Raw genomic sequence first — 13,181 nt, 5'->3', positions numbered from 1 at the left:
GTGCCTGCTGTAAAATTCAATGGCTTTTCCGTGACTCTCTGTTATTATGTCACAGATTATGTATGACCCAAAAAATGTTGTGCCCTTCCTGGTGCAGCAGGTCTGCAGTGAAGCTGGTTTAGTGGAGAGAAATACAACTGAGATACTGAAACAAAGCTGTAGCTAACAGTTAACAGCGTTCTGAGTTGCGGTCGTGTCCACCTGATGAATGTAAGTCTGATCTTCTGTCTCTTTTTAGCTCTGTTTTTTGTCTCCACCAGCTCCTGAGAAAAACATCTGGCTCTTTAGCTGCTGAATGCTTTGCTAGCTAGTCGCTAACTGTGCCTGACTGCTGTCTGATGCTGAGCAGCTAGCCTACAGCTTAGCTTAGCATAAAGAAAGGAAGGTGAAACAGCTAGCCTAGCTCACTCCAAAATGTACATAATCCACCTCCCAGCATCCACACGTTTTACTAATTAACTCGTCATTCATCATTTGTTGGATTTGTAAACAAACAGTGGTGTAAAATGACATCAGTGTCGCTGAGCTAACTGCTTGTTTGCCCTTTCTTCATCTTCATCATCTCTTTTAACTCAGCGTTCGTGCAGCTTTAATGAGCACTGCGGATATCGTCTCCTGTCTGTTCATGTTATTCCACGGCACTGACTGTGGAAATTTGTCCGTTTTTTTTCACATTTCTGACATTTTATAGCACAAAGAATGTGTGTAAACGCTTGGATTTAAATGGAGTTATTATCTTGCATGAATGACTGAAATATACATGATCACCACATCACTAAATTGACGGCTTGTTGAAGGTGTAACAGCTAAGACACGATGTATGATGGTTGGAAAAGCATCCCCACTCCCCTCTCTGTGTTACATTAACGTACTGAGGGAAGCCTTCGCACAGCTTGCACAGATCTGAGAGTGTGGGTGGTTTCACTTCATAACCAGAGGAAGAAAATTATTTGACAGCTGGCACCTTGAAATTCACATCTTCTCCGTTTCCATTTACATCTCATTTACACATTGCAGCAGGAACATATATATATATTCATACCGGAGTGCAGTACTCGACCATGGGGTACTGCATCTTATGTCCCTTGGCGACGCGACCGGAGAAGAAGCAGCTTTGGCAAATGTCATAGTTGAAATGTTTCAGGCTCCGATATCTGGGGAGAGAGACAGAGAGAGAATGAAGGAAGGAGGTCAAGAAAGCAACAGAAACAGACAAAAAGAGGAGGAGAGAGGAGAGGTGGGAGGGAGAAAAGAAAAGGAGAGAATCAATAAACGAGGGAAATTTACGGCTCTGTTTTCTTCACTGTAGGAGCAGTTAAAATCCTTTCAGCCCAGAACCTAAATGAGAAATTTATTCTCTGGCCCTGGGACTCTTCATTAAAATTTATCACCGCTCTCGTCATGAAGGGGCCCACCAACAACAGAGCAGACACACCTGCCTTAACGGGTGCCAACCTTTAGTTAAAGAAAGAAAGAAAGAAAACCTGCTGGCCTTCACGAGGATTCGAAGGGTCGAGGTTACAAAAACGACTGCAGTTCTGTCTTTATAATCATATCATCCATCATTCATATATGCAAGTGGCCTGTTTTACTGCCCTGCTGCCGCTGTTGAATTAGATTAAGGTGACAAATAGGTTCACAAGCTCTTTCGCAGCCGGAGCTCGACTGGTGACAGAGAGCAATCGCGTTGATCAGATGAGTGAAGCTAATGTGTTTTTACTGGAGTAATCAGCCCAAACAAAGCGCTTTTTAGTCTTGTAGGTGTAATGTACAGGCTCACAACGGGCTCAGTGCAGAAACATCTGCAGACAGTGTCAGAGGCTGAACTTATGCACTCTGAGCTGAATGCTAACGTCAGCGTCCTAACACGCTAACAATGCTAACATGCCACTGTTATGGTTACCTTGGCGTGTTAGCATGCTAACATTTCTTAATTAGCACTAAAAGTAAAGTGCGGCTGAGGTTGAGAATGTTGTCAAACATCAAAGCGTTGGACAGACTGACAAAGTGTTTGCACAGTCATTTCAATAGGTAATAAACAGCTGCAGAGGTATTTCAGTTTTGGCCAAAGCGGTCAAGCCAGGCTGCTAGCGCGGGAAAAAAAGATCTATCTGCAGTCTGTCAGCCTGCATGTGATCGGGTCCGTGGCGCACGAGATTCTGCAATGAACGCCTGAATTGTGGCTCTGCAGTGTAAACAGAGACATGTGGGCAATAAACAAGCTTTGACAACGTCCATGCATCAAAAAGGAGTCAAAGTCGGTTTCAGAAGTAGCATGACGCTAGCTCATCAGTGTATCTGGCACCACTTCATGCCGCGAGTGGTCACTTAACAAATCTGATGCACTGAGTGGTTCTCGCTTGAGGCCCAACTTACAGTAAACTGAAACATATCATTTTTGCCGATCATCAGCGTGGCTTCTTTAAACAAATGCCAAAGCTTCTTGTTTCAAGCAGCCAATTAGAAAACACCTCACTGAGTGTCATGATTTGAGCCATCGCTGCGTTTCCCTTCTTCCTGAACTGAAATATGAACATCAGCATCTCACCTCCTGCTGTTTAAATAAAGAGGAGCACTACAGGGACAAGAACTCTGAAAAAAAAAAGCTGGATAATCTCTACAATAAAAAAGAAATGTCTTTTTTTTCTTATGCTGTCGCTGGAAAACGTGATCAAATAACTGATTTAAAGGAAAATATATAAGAGATGTGCTGCTGATTCACGCTCCAGACGAAACGCTCGTATGTTTAAACATCATTTCATAAAGCCCAGAAGCCAACGTCTCCGCGTGCAGTCGCTTTCATTTGGGGTTAATTGAAAATGAAATTAATTTGGCATTTTATTGCCCTCCATGTAACAAGATGAACAATATAATAACTTCTACTCTGCTCATTTCTTTGGATAAGTCTTTCAGATCAGCCGCTCAAAGGGCGGATAAGGAGTGGCTCGTTCACCTGTAAAGGTCAGATAAAACAGTGTGTTCTTTAAGGCACGTCTGTGCAGTGAAACACCGACCTGAATCCTATGATGGGACACTCCTTACAGATGTTACACTTGGCCTGATGCTTGGCGGTCTCGGCGGCAGCCACGCGGTGCAGGACGGGTAACCACACCATGGACTGAGGCTCCAGACGCATCCAGTCCAGGAACATGGCGGCTTCCAGCTCGGGCTTGTTGTTGGCCTGGGAAGGAGACGGAGGCACAGTGAGCACGCCGTGAAAGCAAAACAAAGCAGTGACATCATCCTTTGAAGAAGTGCATGGATTTTTAGGCGGTTTTAGGGAGAATGAAAACTGCTCCACATTACACAGTGAGTCAGTGAATATTTCATGCGTCTTGATGTTTTTGGTTGTGAAGCAGTAAAAAAACGACCTTGAATGTTCAGAGAGCCAAATTTAAGTCCCTGGTTCACTTAGAAGTGCATCCTGTCATCCTCACTTCTGTCAATATTCCACGTTTTTGAAGCCAACAATGAATCGTCATATATCTCATTCCTCCGTGCCACAGAGCTCCATTGTTGTCCAGGGACCACTGAAGCACATCAGCGAGCCTCGCTGTTGCCCTGGGTGATGTGTTCCTTCATTACATCGACACACACACTGTCATTTATTTTGGCTCAATCCCGCACACGCCGTCCTGCTGCCACAAACATTCTCTGGAGCGCCGAACGTGGATTAATCCGCCGCTGAAAACAGTCCTCAACAGAAGCAGCATTTCCTCCAGCGTGAGTGATGTTTGATAGAAACTACAGCGAGAAGCTGCTTTAGGAGTTCACTCAACCTTTTCTCATGTCTCAAGAAAACAAACACAGTGGCTTCGCCCGTCACTTTCCCATCAGCAGGGACTCTGGGAACTCCAGGGTCTTGGAGTTTCCACAGAACTGACCCCCCCCCCCCCCCCCCCCCCCCCACATCTCCTTCTGTCTTTCTGTCTCACACCCACATGCACACTGACCTCAGAGGAAGCGGCTAAGCTATTTCCAGTTTTAGGACTAGTTTTAGGGTTTTTGGGCTGAGATTAGATCGTCCACCTGTGCCTGCGTGAGGGTGTGTGCGCTGCTTGTTCAAGCATCATATTAATGAGAGCACACTCGTTTTAAATCAGCCGTAGTTTTGTGGAACAGAATAGGTCTGTAATGCTTCAAGGTGCAAACAAAAGGACGATTAAAGCCTCAGAAAGATGAAGAAAAAAGCCTGGTGTTGACAGCTCACATATATCAAGCTGCGTATTAGTGGCTGTGTCAATCAGCGTGCGTGTAAAACGTCTTCAGACAAAGCAGGTAGGCAGGATATGACACATGCTGATTGTGATTCCCAGGGGACTATGATTATCTCCAGAAATCACAATTTGACGCCTGCTATGCCTGCCAACCTTTCTGTTCTGGCACAGCACATAGTTAACGATGATAAAAGTGGCAGATTTAGCGCTCAAACGTCTTTTCAGCGAGACAGGAATGACAGCCGTCAAAGCAGATTTATGAGCCGTATCTAGACGGCTAATTAACCCCTGTGACTCCGATCAGAATAACAACAATGTAAAGGACGTGTTTGACACTGAGGCTAAAGCTAACAGGCCCCAGAGAAGGTGTGGCATAAAGAACCAGCACTGCTCTTGTATTGTGTTGTGTTGCAGTGCCGTTTAGGTATTTAAACATGACACGACAAAAGGTATTTAGTCTGTGAATGCAGCACAATCTCAGATATAGTTCCCCAAATCCAGTAAAAAGCAGGACAGAACTGCTAACGTTAGCTTAAAGTCTGACACAGGGCTAGCTAATGATATGCTAGCTCTGGGTCTTAGTGGACGTAGTTAACTATGTTAACATCTGCATCTTACGTTAGAGCTGAAAAACACACTTTCTAATCCATTCTTTACACTTTTGCTCTCCCTACAAACTCTGTGAAGACCTATCACTAAATGTCCCTTTATTGGACGATCAAACGGCGCTCCAGTCTTCATCAAAACAGAATTATTTTCCTTTTTTTCCAGAGAAAATCAGGTTATCCTGCCCTCTAAATCTCTCTCACTACAGCACGCCGTGCACACTGCGTTCACACGTGCACAAAACCAAAGACTGACAGACCTTTCGTGCTTAGTCACGGCTGCTAAGCTATGATTGGACAAATCCGGTTTGGAGGAGGGCTTTAGCGAACGGTCAGTTCGTACAATATTCCCTTTGTTGAACACATGACAATGGTCTTACTTCGTGAATGCGTTTGAGGGGAAGAGCTAAATTCAGTGTCCAAAGCGGGGACTTTAAACATGAAAATGCTGGATCATCTTTTGGAGATCAGGGATAATCCAGCCAGACTGCAATTACTGGAAGCCTTGTGTGTATGCTGGATTTGCTGCTTGTTTTGTGGCTCAAACGTTTACGCTGTCTGCTCCCAAACATAAAGAAGCACAAAGGGAACGCTGATGGAGAGAGCCAGAGACTCTCATTTCCTTGCTTCTCTGTGCCGTCACACACTTAATCATCTTAACACCCGTGTGCAGGTAGATATACGCTTCATTTTTGTTTGTGAGATTTTTACTCATCTGTCCATAAAAATGCCCGTGTTTCCATTCCATCAACACCTCTACAGCTGTCAGAGATCATTTGTTTGATCCCCAGCAGGCTGTCATTCACGTACTACTGCTCAGACACACACGCACAAACACGCTCTCACTCTGGCCCGTTTACTGGAGGCTGTAACACACTCGGTTTTATAGACGTTTGGGCCTTTATTCCCTGCAAAGCTCTTAGTGACAATCCAGTTTCTTTCTATAAATAAAGCCAATTCAGCCTGACGTAAACAAATACTGGGACCCTCATCTGGAGGGCTTTGGGCATCAGTGCAAAGACACATGTGGGCAACGGCAGCGTTTTACAGGCTCGTTGCTTTTATGAGTGAGTACATTCATTATGACTGTCCATAACTCTGAAAGTCAAACAAGACTGCTAACATAGAAGTGTTTATGTGTGTGTGTGTGTGTGTGTGTGTGTGTGTGTGTGTGAGTGTATCACGTACAAACTGGAAGCAGCTGCGGACGGAGGGCTCAATGTTGGAGCCACCGAAGGAGGCGACCTCACCGAGCTGCCGGGGGATCTGGATGGAGTCGTGCAGGAGGAGGCCCAGACGACGCTGGTCACAGAAACCTGTCGCACTGGCAACCTGTCTGAACAAGACTGGAGCGTGGAGAGGGCGGAGAAGGACGGGGGACGGGGGACGGTGAATGGGACAAAGGCAAGAGAGAAGAATGAGATTTTTGGCTGTACTGTCACATCAGCGCGTCGACATGTCAGCGGTCTTAGTAATGAAATGATGCAGTAAATGTAAAACATTTGAATTAAACACCGTCCAACCAACAGATGCTTTTAAATTTTTAGAAAAATGATCTTGTGGTTACAGCAGGAATGTCAGTGAATTAGTCAGCATTTATCTATAAATTACTGAGTTCAGTGTCTGTTGTCCAGTGTATGAAAAGCTTCACTCCATTGAATCGCTGCAGGCTCCTGAAGGCAGCAGGACACATATGTTGATAAACCTGCAGCCTCTGATTGGAGTGCTGCACCAGAGGTGCTGTGCCAGTTATTACCCACAGCCCTCCACTGTGCTCACCTTCACTAAATCACATGCAAATGACATCAGGCTGCTACAAAACAGCCACACATCTCGATACACTCACATCCCCGCTCATATAAATAATCACTCTTATGTTCATTCCACTTCACCCAGCCCACTGTTACTCTGCGCTGCTGCACACGCATGAACCAAAGCAGCAGGTGGAGACGCCCACACAGTCTGTGTGTATTGGTTGTTGCACAATATAAACACAGCCCAAATCCACTGAACTTCTGGGAAACAACAATTAAGAGCAATTTGGAGCATAATGCCTCATAAAAATCTGTGTGTGTGTGTGTGTGTGTGTGTGTGTATGTGTGATACTTACATCTGTATTTATCCTCCAGGTGAGCCTTGCAGAGTGAGATGATTCCAGTTTTGAATGACAGAGTCCGGATCTTTCCAGTGCGACCACTGTCGAGCAATAAAAGATGTTAGGGTGTGTTCTCACTGACTTAATGGAAACACGTGTGTGTGTGTGAGTGTGCAGCACGCTCCACGTACGTGTCGTAGACGTTGAGCAGCCAGTTGAGGCACATGTCGACGCACAGCGGGACGTTGACCAGGTGCGAGTGGCTCTGCTCCAGCCGCTGGTACAGGCTGGTCAGACAGGTGACCAGCTGGGAGATGTCCAGCAGCTGCTCGTTCTGCTTCAGACCGTGCTGGTCAAACACCTCGCACGCCATCGGCATGCTCACCAGGTCCACTGCAGACACACGCCGAGAGGAAGACGTTTGGTTAGCGCACACACACACTGACACACACACACAAAGCGGCAGTGTGTCCTGCTGCTGAGCTCAGACTGTCCTTCAACTGGACCAACTGGGTGCAACCCCTCTGTGTTCAAAGCGTCCTTCAGCTCAGTGCTGCAGAAGGACGCTGGTGAGAAGGCGACTTCACTCCAGGGATCAATAAAGTGTCACATTATTCATATTTATCATCCACTGGGATCAGTAAAGACTGTGAAAGAGCGAGGAGAGAGGTGTGCTAGCATACCTCGACACACAAATGACGCCTGCAAACTGGGTATTTATTGTGCCGAAAAATGCACTTTCTTTCATCAGGAGCCCTGATCAGACTCCGCTGGCGGTGATTCTGTCTTGCGAGTTTGCTTCCCTGTGAATTTTCTGACTCACACGACTGCAAACTTTTGTTTTCTACACGCCGGCTGTTTTCCTTTTCCTCGTCCAAGAACACGCAACGCGGTGGACAGCAGGGGAAGAGCACAGAGTGGATGCTGATGAACAAGGCTTTCATTTTTAATTAGAATCTCAAACAACCACCAACAACACAGAAATGCTAAATTCCCTCTGTGCGATGCTGCGTTCATGTGGTGTGGGACGAAAGCCCGACATATTCAAATGTCATATTTAAACCAAATCTTCAGTGTGGTTTTAATAATGTGAGCAAAGAGTTAAAGAAACCAAAAACCCAAACTGTGCCGTGCTGCCTTCACCAAGGTTAATCACTAAACTTGTTCATTTCTATTTTTAGAAAGCCTTCACAACATAAATAGTGCTCTTGTGCTGCACGGCTGCAGCTGGCTATACGCCTTAAAACATATCACACACATAACAGCTTGTGGGCGGCTCACACTCTGCAGAGCCACCGGCAAGAGACGAGAAGGATGAGTAAACACACATATGGACACACATACAGACTGAGGGCAGAGAGGCAAAGATGGTAGAAGAAAAGGGAGGAAAAGGAGAGAAGTATACACAAAGGAGGAAGCGAAGAGGAGACAATGGAGACGAAGAATGACGCGGAAAATTAGGTGAATTTAAAAAAAGAGGTAGGGAGATGGAGGAGAAGTAAGAACAAAGGAGGAGTGTAGGAGGGTTGGAACACAATGAGAGGAGCACTCATGATGAGAGGGGAGTGTGCTTGAACAGAGAGACTAAAGGCCTATGTGACACACACACACACACACACACACACACACACGCACACGCAGGAGAGGTATGTACATGTAAAGTATATATAGACAGAGTACTTACAGCACAGAGCCTTCTGCAGGCGCCGCAGCTTCATGGCTGTTCGGTAGGCTGAGAATCGAACGTTGTTCAGGTCGGCTAAAGGAAGAGAGGCGAGGACAGAGAACGGTGGAGTTTAACATCTCCGACTTCTGCTAACAGCACGAGCGTCGCGGCGTCACGTACGAGGCTTTCACACAGACAAACGGCGTATGAGAGTACGAGCATCTTACCCAGAGACTGGTAGAGCTCGGCCATCTTGGGGTGATCCCAGCATGTCGTCTGGGTCTGGTGGCTGGAGAGGGACAAAACGAGACACAGCGGTCAGATGCTGAAACTTCATGTTTGCTGAATGCTGCTTTGAAGCATTAGCTCATAAAATAAAACACAGTGATTCTGTGACTGCTTATGCAAAAGGCAGGAAGTGAAAAGAGGTTCAAACTCATGAAAACAACGAGCTGTGTGGGCTGCACCTGCATCAGCCATATGCATATCCTGACCCCCTCCTATGCTAGCAGCTCTGTGAGACTGTATTTAGACAGAGCTGCGCTTCGAGCTAAATGCTAACGCTAGAATTCCAACATGCTCATAATGGCAATGCTTGACCGCTGACAATTAGCAGGTAAGGACATTCACCGAGTCCACAACAGCTTTATTATTCAACAGGAGTGTGTTCAAGCTTCCAGTCAGCTTATTTCTACGTTGCAGTGAATAAACCTTCAAAGATCTTATGTGCTGCGTTCATTCAAACAGCTGCTGCTCGTCTGTTTCTTTATGCACTCTGTAGAGGATGCACAGGAGATCTGAACACAAGGTAAATATTAGAAGCATAAGACATAGTTGCAGTGACTGTGCTTCCTGAAAAAGCAGCAGAAGGCGGACAGTCCTTTTGGGCAACGCTGAAATGAACCTCGGTCGCTGGTGAATTAGATCCGCTTCCCCAGAATCCCACACTGTGTCACTAATCCTGCTGTTTGTGTGTCGCTCCCCTCCATCTCATAATCTGAGGAAATAACAACGCAGTGTGGCACAGAACCACAAAGACACTCATCCTCCCTGCGATAGAGGAGGGAAGAGAGGCGGCAGAGGGAGGGAGAGACGGCTGCTGTGTCATTCTCCCCTCACACTTTCTCTCCTCGTGACTGCTGCTCCCCACTCGCAGGAGACCCGGCTGCGTATCTGTGTGTGATTTACGCCTTCAGAGCTGCACTGAGGGATGTGGATTTACTCCTGCACCGGAATAACGACGCTAATAACGACGATGTTTAAAGAATCCGCGCTTCTTGTTCGAGGTCTTGAACCCTTTTCTATTCCTGCGGCACACGTCCTGTGTCCATCCCGTATTGTGCGTCCGTCCACTCGTGGGTCAGGACTAATTAACCGCGCTGACTTCCTGGTCACACTGGGTGAAATAAAGCACTTCTGACGACAATTTGACTTCTTAAAACGGACACGCAGAACAATGAGGGTGTCGGGGGGAACGAGACGGGCTGAAAGAATTCAGAAAACGACACCTCGAAAATAAATTTCCTTTTGTCTGAACATGCTGGATGAACTGGCTACAGAGGCCAATGAGCAGCTTGGCCCATATTAAAGCCCTCAGCTCTTCACACTCAGTATGCATCGTGTCCACGTTCCCTTTGCTTAAATATCCCCAGCTCAGATGTGCTGCGTTGCTGTAAGTTTAAAAATTAATTTAGAAATGCGTCTTCAATGTTCAACCCACCCCCCCAAGGCCCTTCTCATGTCATCTGATATTGTACTTCAGTGGAGCGTATTCCCAAACATATCTGCAGATGAAACTGAAACTGAAGAGACAATGGATGGTGAAATCCGGAGGGCGTTTCTCGGACAATAGCTAACGTTAGCATTCACCCACCTCCGGGCTAACATTACTGTTAGTGTCACACGATATGACAGGAAAGGCGCTAAACTAATGAGATAGATGTCCTAATAAATTGGTTTTCAAAGGAAAACACACGCAGAAATTTCAGTTAAAAGCTGTTCCTTACGGTCTTTCTTTGCTTTGCCAACAGAGCTGCTGTATTTGTGCGACCTGTTATAATTTCAAAATGATAAAACAAGAACCCAAACACTCGTATTGTGTCATCACAGCTCGTTGCGTGCAGGCAGACGCTGTTTGAATAACGTGACGTGTCACTGCTGCTTGTTTGCTGCTTTATTACCTTAAAATATGGTGTCAGTGTTTGCTCCGTTGTACTCCCTCCATATGCCCTCCCAAACATTTCTCGTTTAATCCCAGCCGAGTGTCATGATCTGAGCTCTAATTTGCATTTCATGGCATCTTTAAACACCCACTCTGAATTGAAACGCCATCTAGAAAACACTAAAACTCCTCTTAAACTAAACGGCAGCAAAAACTAATTATTGTTACTGTAAAGCAAAGGGCTGATTTTCCTGGTGATTAGTTCCACTTAGCTGCTGCTGTTGTAATAATTATTGTACTAACATGATAAGAAAATCTGGATGGCTAATTCCAGCTGCATTTCCAGCCAAGTGCATCCATTTTCCAAAAAGAAATAAATAAATAACTGATGTCAGAAATGCTGGGCGCCACAGTAAATGTGACTGAAGTGGTGTCAGATAGATGCTACTGTAAATGTGATGGTAATGTGCCAGCTGTCTGTTTACATAAAGCTAATGGAGGCCACATGTCTTAACAGCCAGGCAATTCAACTTTTTTTGTTCGGAGCACATCAAATATTTGAAAAGTCCTTCACAGGAAACAGAGAACAGAGGAATCTCAAGATTTCTAGCGCTTTCAGCTTTATATATCAGATGGTTAATAAATAGACATTTGGCTCGCCGCAATCCTGGAGACGAGAGCGGCTTCTGATTTAAGAGTATGTGTCAGTCAGGCTGTCTGTGACGCGTTCGTCAGAGTGTTAAATATAGGACGGTTAAACGGCTATTTAGCACCAGTTAGAGTGAAATATTGGAGCCATTTTGTCGCTGATAGGAAGCTGGAGATGAGGCTGGAGCTGGAGAAAACACTCGATGCGCTCAGATGTTTTTAGTTTCTTCAGCACAGGTGTGTGAGATCAGGCTCTCATGCATGTGAGCGGTGGGCGTAGGAAGTGGGCGACCACTGAAGCACAGCGGGCGTTGCGAGTCAGTGGTAGAAAAGCAAACAAAACAAGCAGCTAAAAACACAGCAGAGCTGTTTAAAATAAGGCGCTGCCGCAGACAAAGCACGGCTTTCTGCTTCATAACTCTGGCCTGAGGCCCGCTGGTGCACGAACGCAGCTCATCCCGGCTTGTTAAAAGCACACATGTTGAGCCGGTCGCACACCAGCGCGGCTGCAGTTAACCTTTGTCTGAACAGCAGATACTAATAATCCATTCGCGGGGTCATTTTTTCCGCATCGCCCTTGTTTTTCTCTCTCCTGCCTCTCTACCACACTCCCACTCCAGATAATGAGGAGAGGGGTCCCGTGGTGAAGAGCTACTTAAAAATCCTCTAAGTTCATAGTCTGAGCAAACAGTAGCTCGGGCGCTCAGCTCGTCATCGCCGCGCTGCTCCGAGCCACTTGGACAAATGCTTCTAATAACCGTGCAGCATCAAACGCACAGCTGCTTTCAGCTGGAGTGCTCACAGGCTTGGAGATGTGGGCTTCTGAGTGAGGGGTGGCGCACTTCAGCTCCCTCATGTCCTTGTGCATGGCAGGTAACTTGCAGCTGTTTACATCAGCCACTCAGAAGCAAACAACAGCAATAAGGAGCACTTCCACTTCCACGGAAAACTGAGATCCAGGGGTCGAGACCCAGCCCATGGAAGAGGAGGCTGCTTTATTGTGACGATGGTCCTGGGTTTGGTGACATTTGATAGCTTGATAAACCTTGGTTTGTGCGCGTTATGTTCGTTAGAAACCTAAGTGCGTTACATCGAGATCAATTTCAGGAAAATCTCCCTCTTAAGTTTAAGATTATGAAATGAGGATTTGGGTCAAGCAGCTGGTAAAAAATGATGAGCGATGAGCCGGCAACCCTCAGTTTCATCAGTATCTCACACTTCTCGCCTCATTTTCAGGCTGCAACTCAACATTCACCATCTATCAATTAGTCCCTTATTTGCTCCATGAATCAATTACTGGTTTGGTCAATAACACATCATAAAACAGTGAAGTGTGCTTGGGCTTCGGCTTGATCTAAAACTGACTCTGGGTCAGTGATCACTGACCTTCTTGTCATCTTTCCTGAAACACTCCTTCAAAATAAAGCGACTTAACACCTTTTTGTGTGATATTTCTGAATGTTTAACTTGGCGAGAGGCTTTTCTTGAACCGCTGACTTCGGTTCGAGCCCCTCACTGCTGGTGTGTCCTGGAGCAGACACTAAACCCTCTCAGCTCGTGGGGTGTTTTGCTGCCTCCGACCCTCCACTCCTTCCATTACATTTCACTCCAAACCTCAAATTCCCGGCCCCGTCTCTGCCACATCACCCACCTGTCCTCAACACCTTATCTGTCTCCACCACCCACTGCGGCTTCAGCCTCCTGTAAGGAAGCAGTCATTCGTTTGGAAGAGGAGGACGCTGCATCTCTTTTCTACCGGTAGCTCACAGAAACACACCTGACAAACACA

General features: G+C 46.2%; 2 protein-coding genes across 8 annotated transcripts in view; one reads left to right on the top strand and one right to left on the bottom strand.

The window, feature by feature from the left end:
• LOC139352111 (calcipressin-1-like) overlaps positions 1 to 13,181 on the top strand; it is a 248,609-nt gene that overhangs the window by 87,965 nt on the left and 147,463 nt on the right. The gene's annotated exons all lie outside the window — the stretch shown is intronic.
• The window catches only part of dmd (dystrophin), a 166,624-nt gene that overhangs the window by 17,307 nt on the left and 136,136 nt on the right, over positions 1 to 13,181 (bottom strand). For all 7 annotated transcript variants that reach the window (XM_070994174.1, XM_070994172.1, XM_070994173.1 and 4 more), the window contains 7 exons: positions 8,811 to 8,872; positions 8,602 to 8,676; positions 7,109 to 7,310; positions 6,933 to 7,018; positions 6,011 to 6,168; positions 3,015 to 3,181; positions 1,043 to 1,154 (listed from right to left, as the gene is read on the bottom strand). In XM_070994174.1, the coding sequence (XP_070850275.1) occupies positions 1,043 to 1,154; positions 3,015 to 3,181; positions 6,011 to 6,168; positions 6,933 to 7,018; positions 7,109 to 7,310; positions 8,602 to 8,676; positions 8,811 to 8,872 (862 nt within the window). The remainder of the gene's footprint in view (positions 1 to 1,042; positions 1,155 to 3,014; positions 3,182 to 6,010; positions 6,169 to 6,932; positions 7,019 to 7,108; positions 7,311 to 8,601; positions 8,677 to 8,810; positions 8,873 to 13,181) is intronic.

This window comes from Chaetodon trifascialis, chromosome 24 (genome assembly GCF_039877785.1).
Source record: "Chaetodon trifascialis isolate fChaTrf1 chromosome 24, fChaTrf1.hap1, whole genome shotgun sequence".
Taxonomy (NCBI): domain Eukaryota; kingdom Metazoa; phylum Chordata; class Actinopteri; order Chaetodontiformes; family Chaetodontidae; genus Chaetodon; species Chaetodon trifascialis.
The sequence above is the reverse complement of the archived record's forward strand: the minus strand, read 5'-3'. Positions and strand labels throughout refer to the sequence as shown.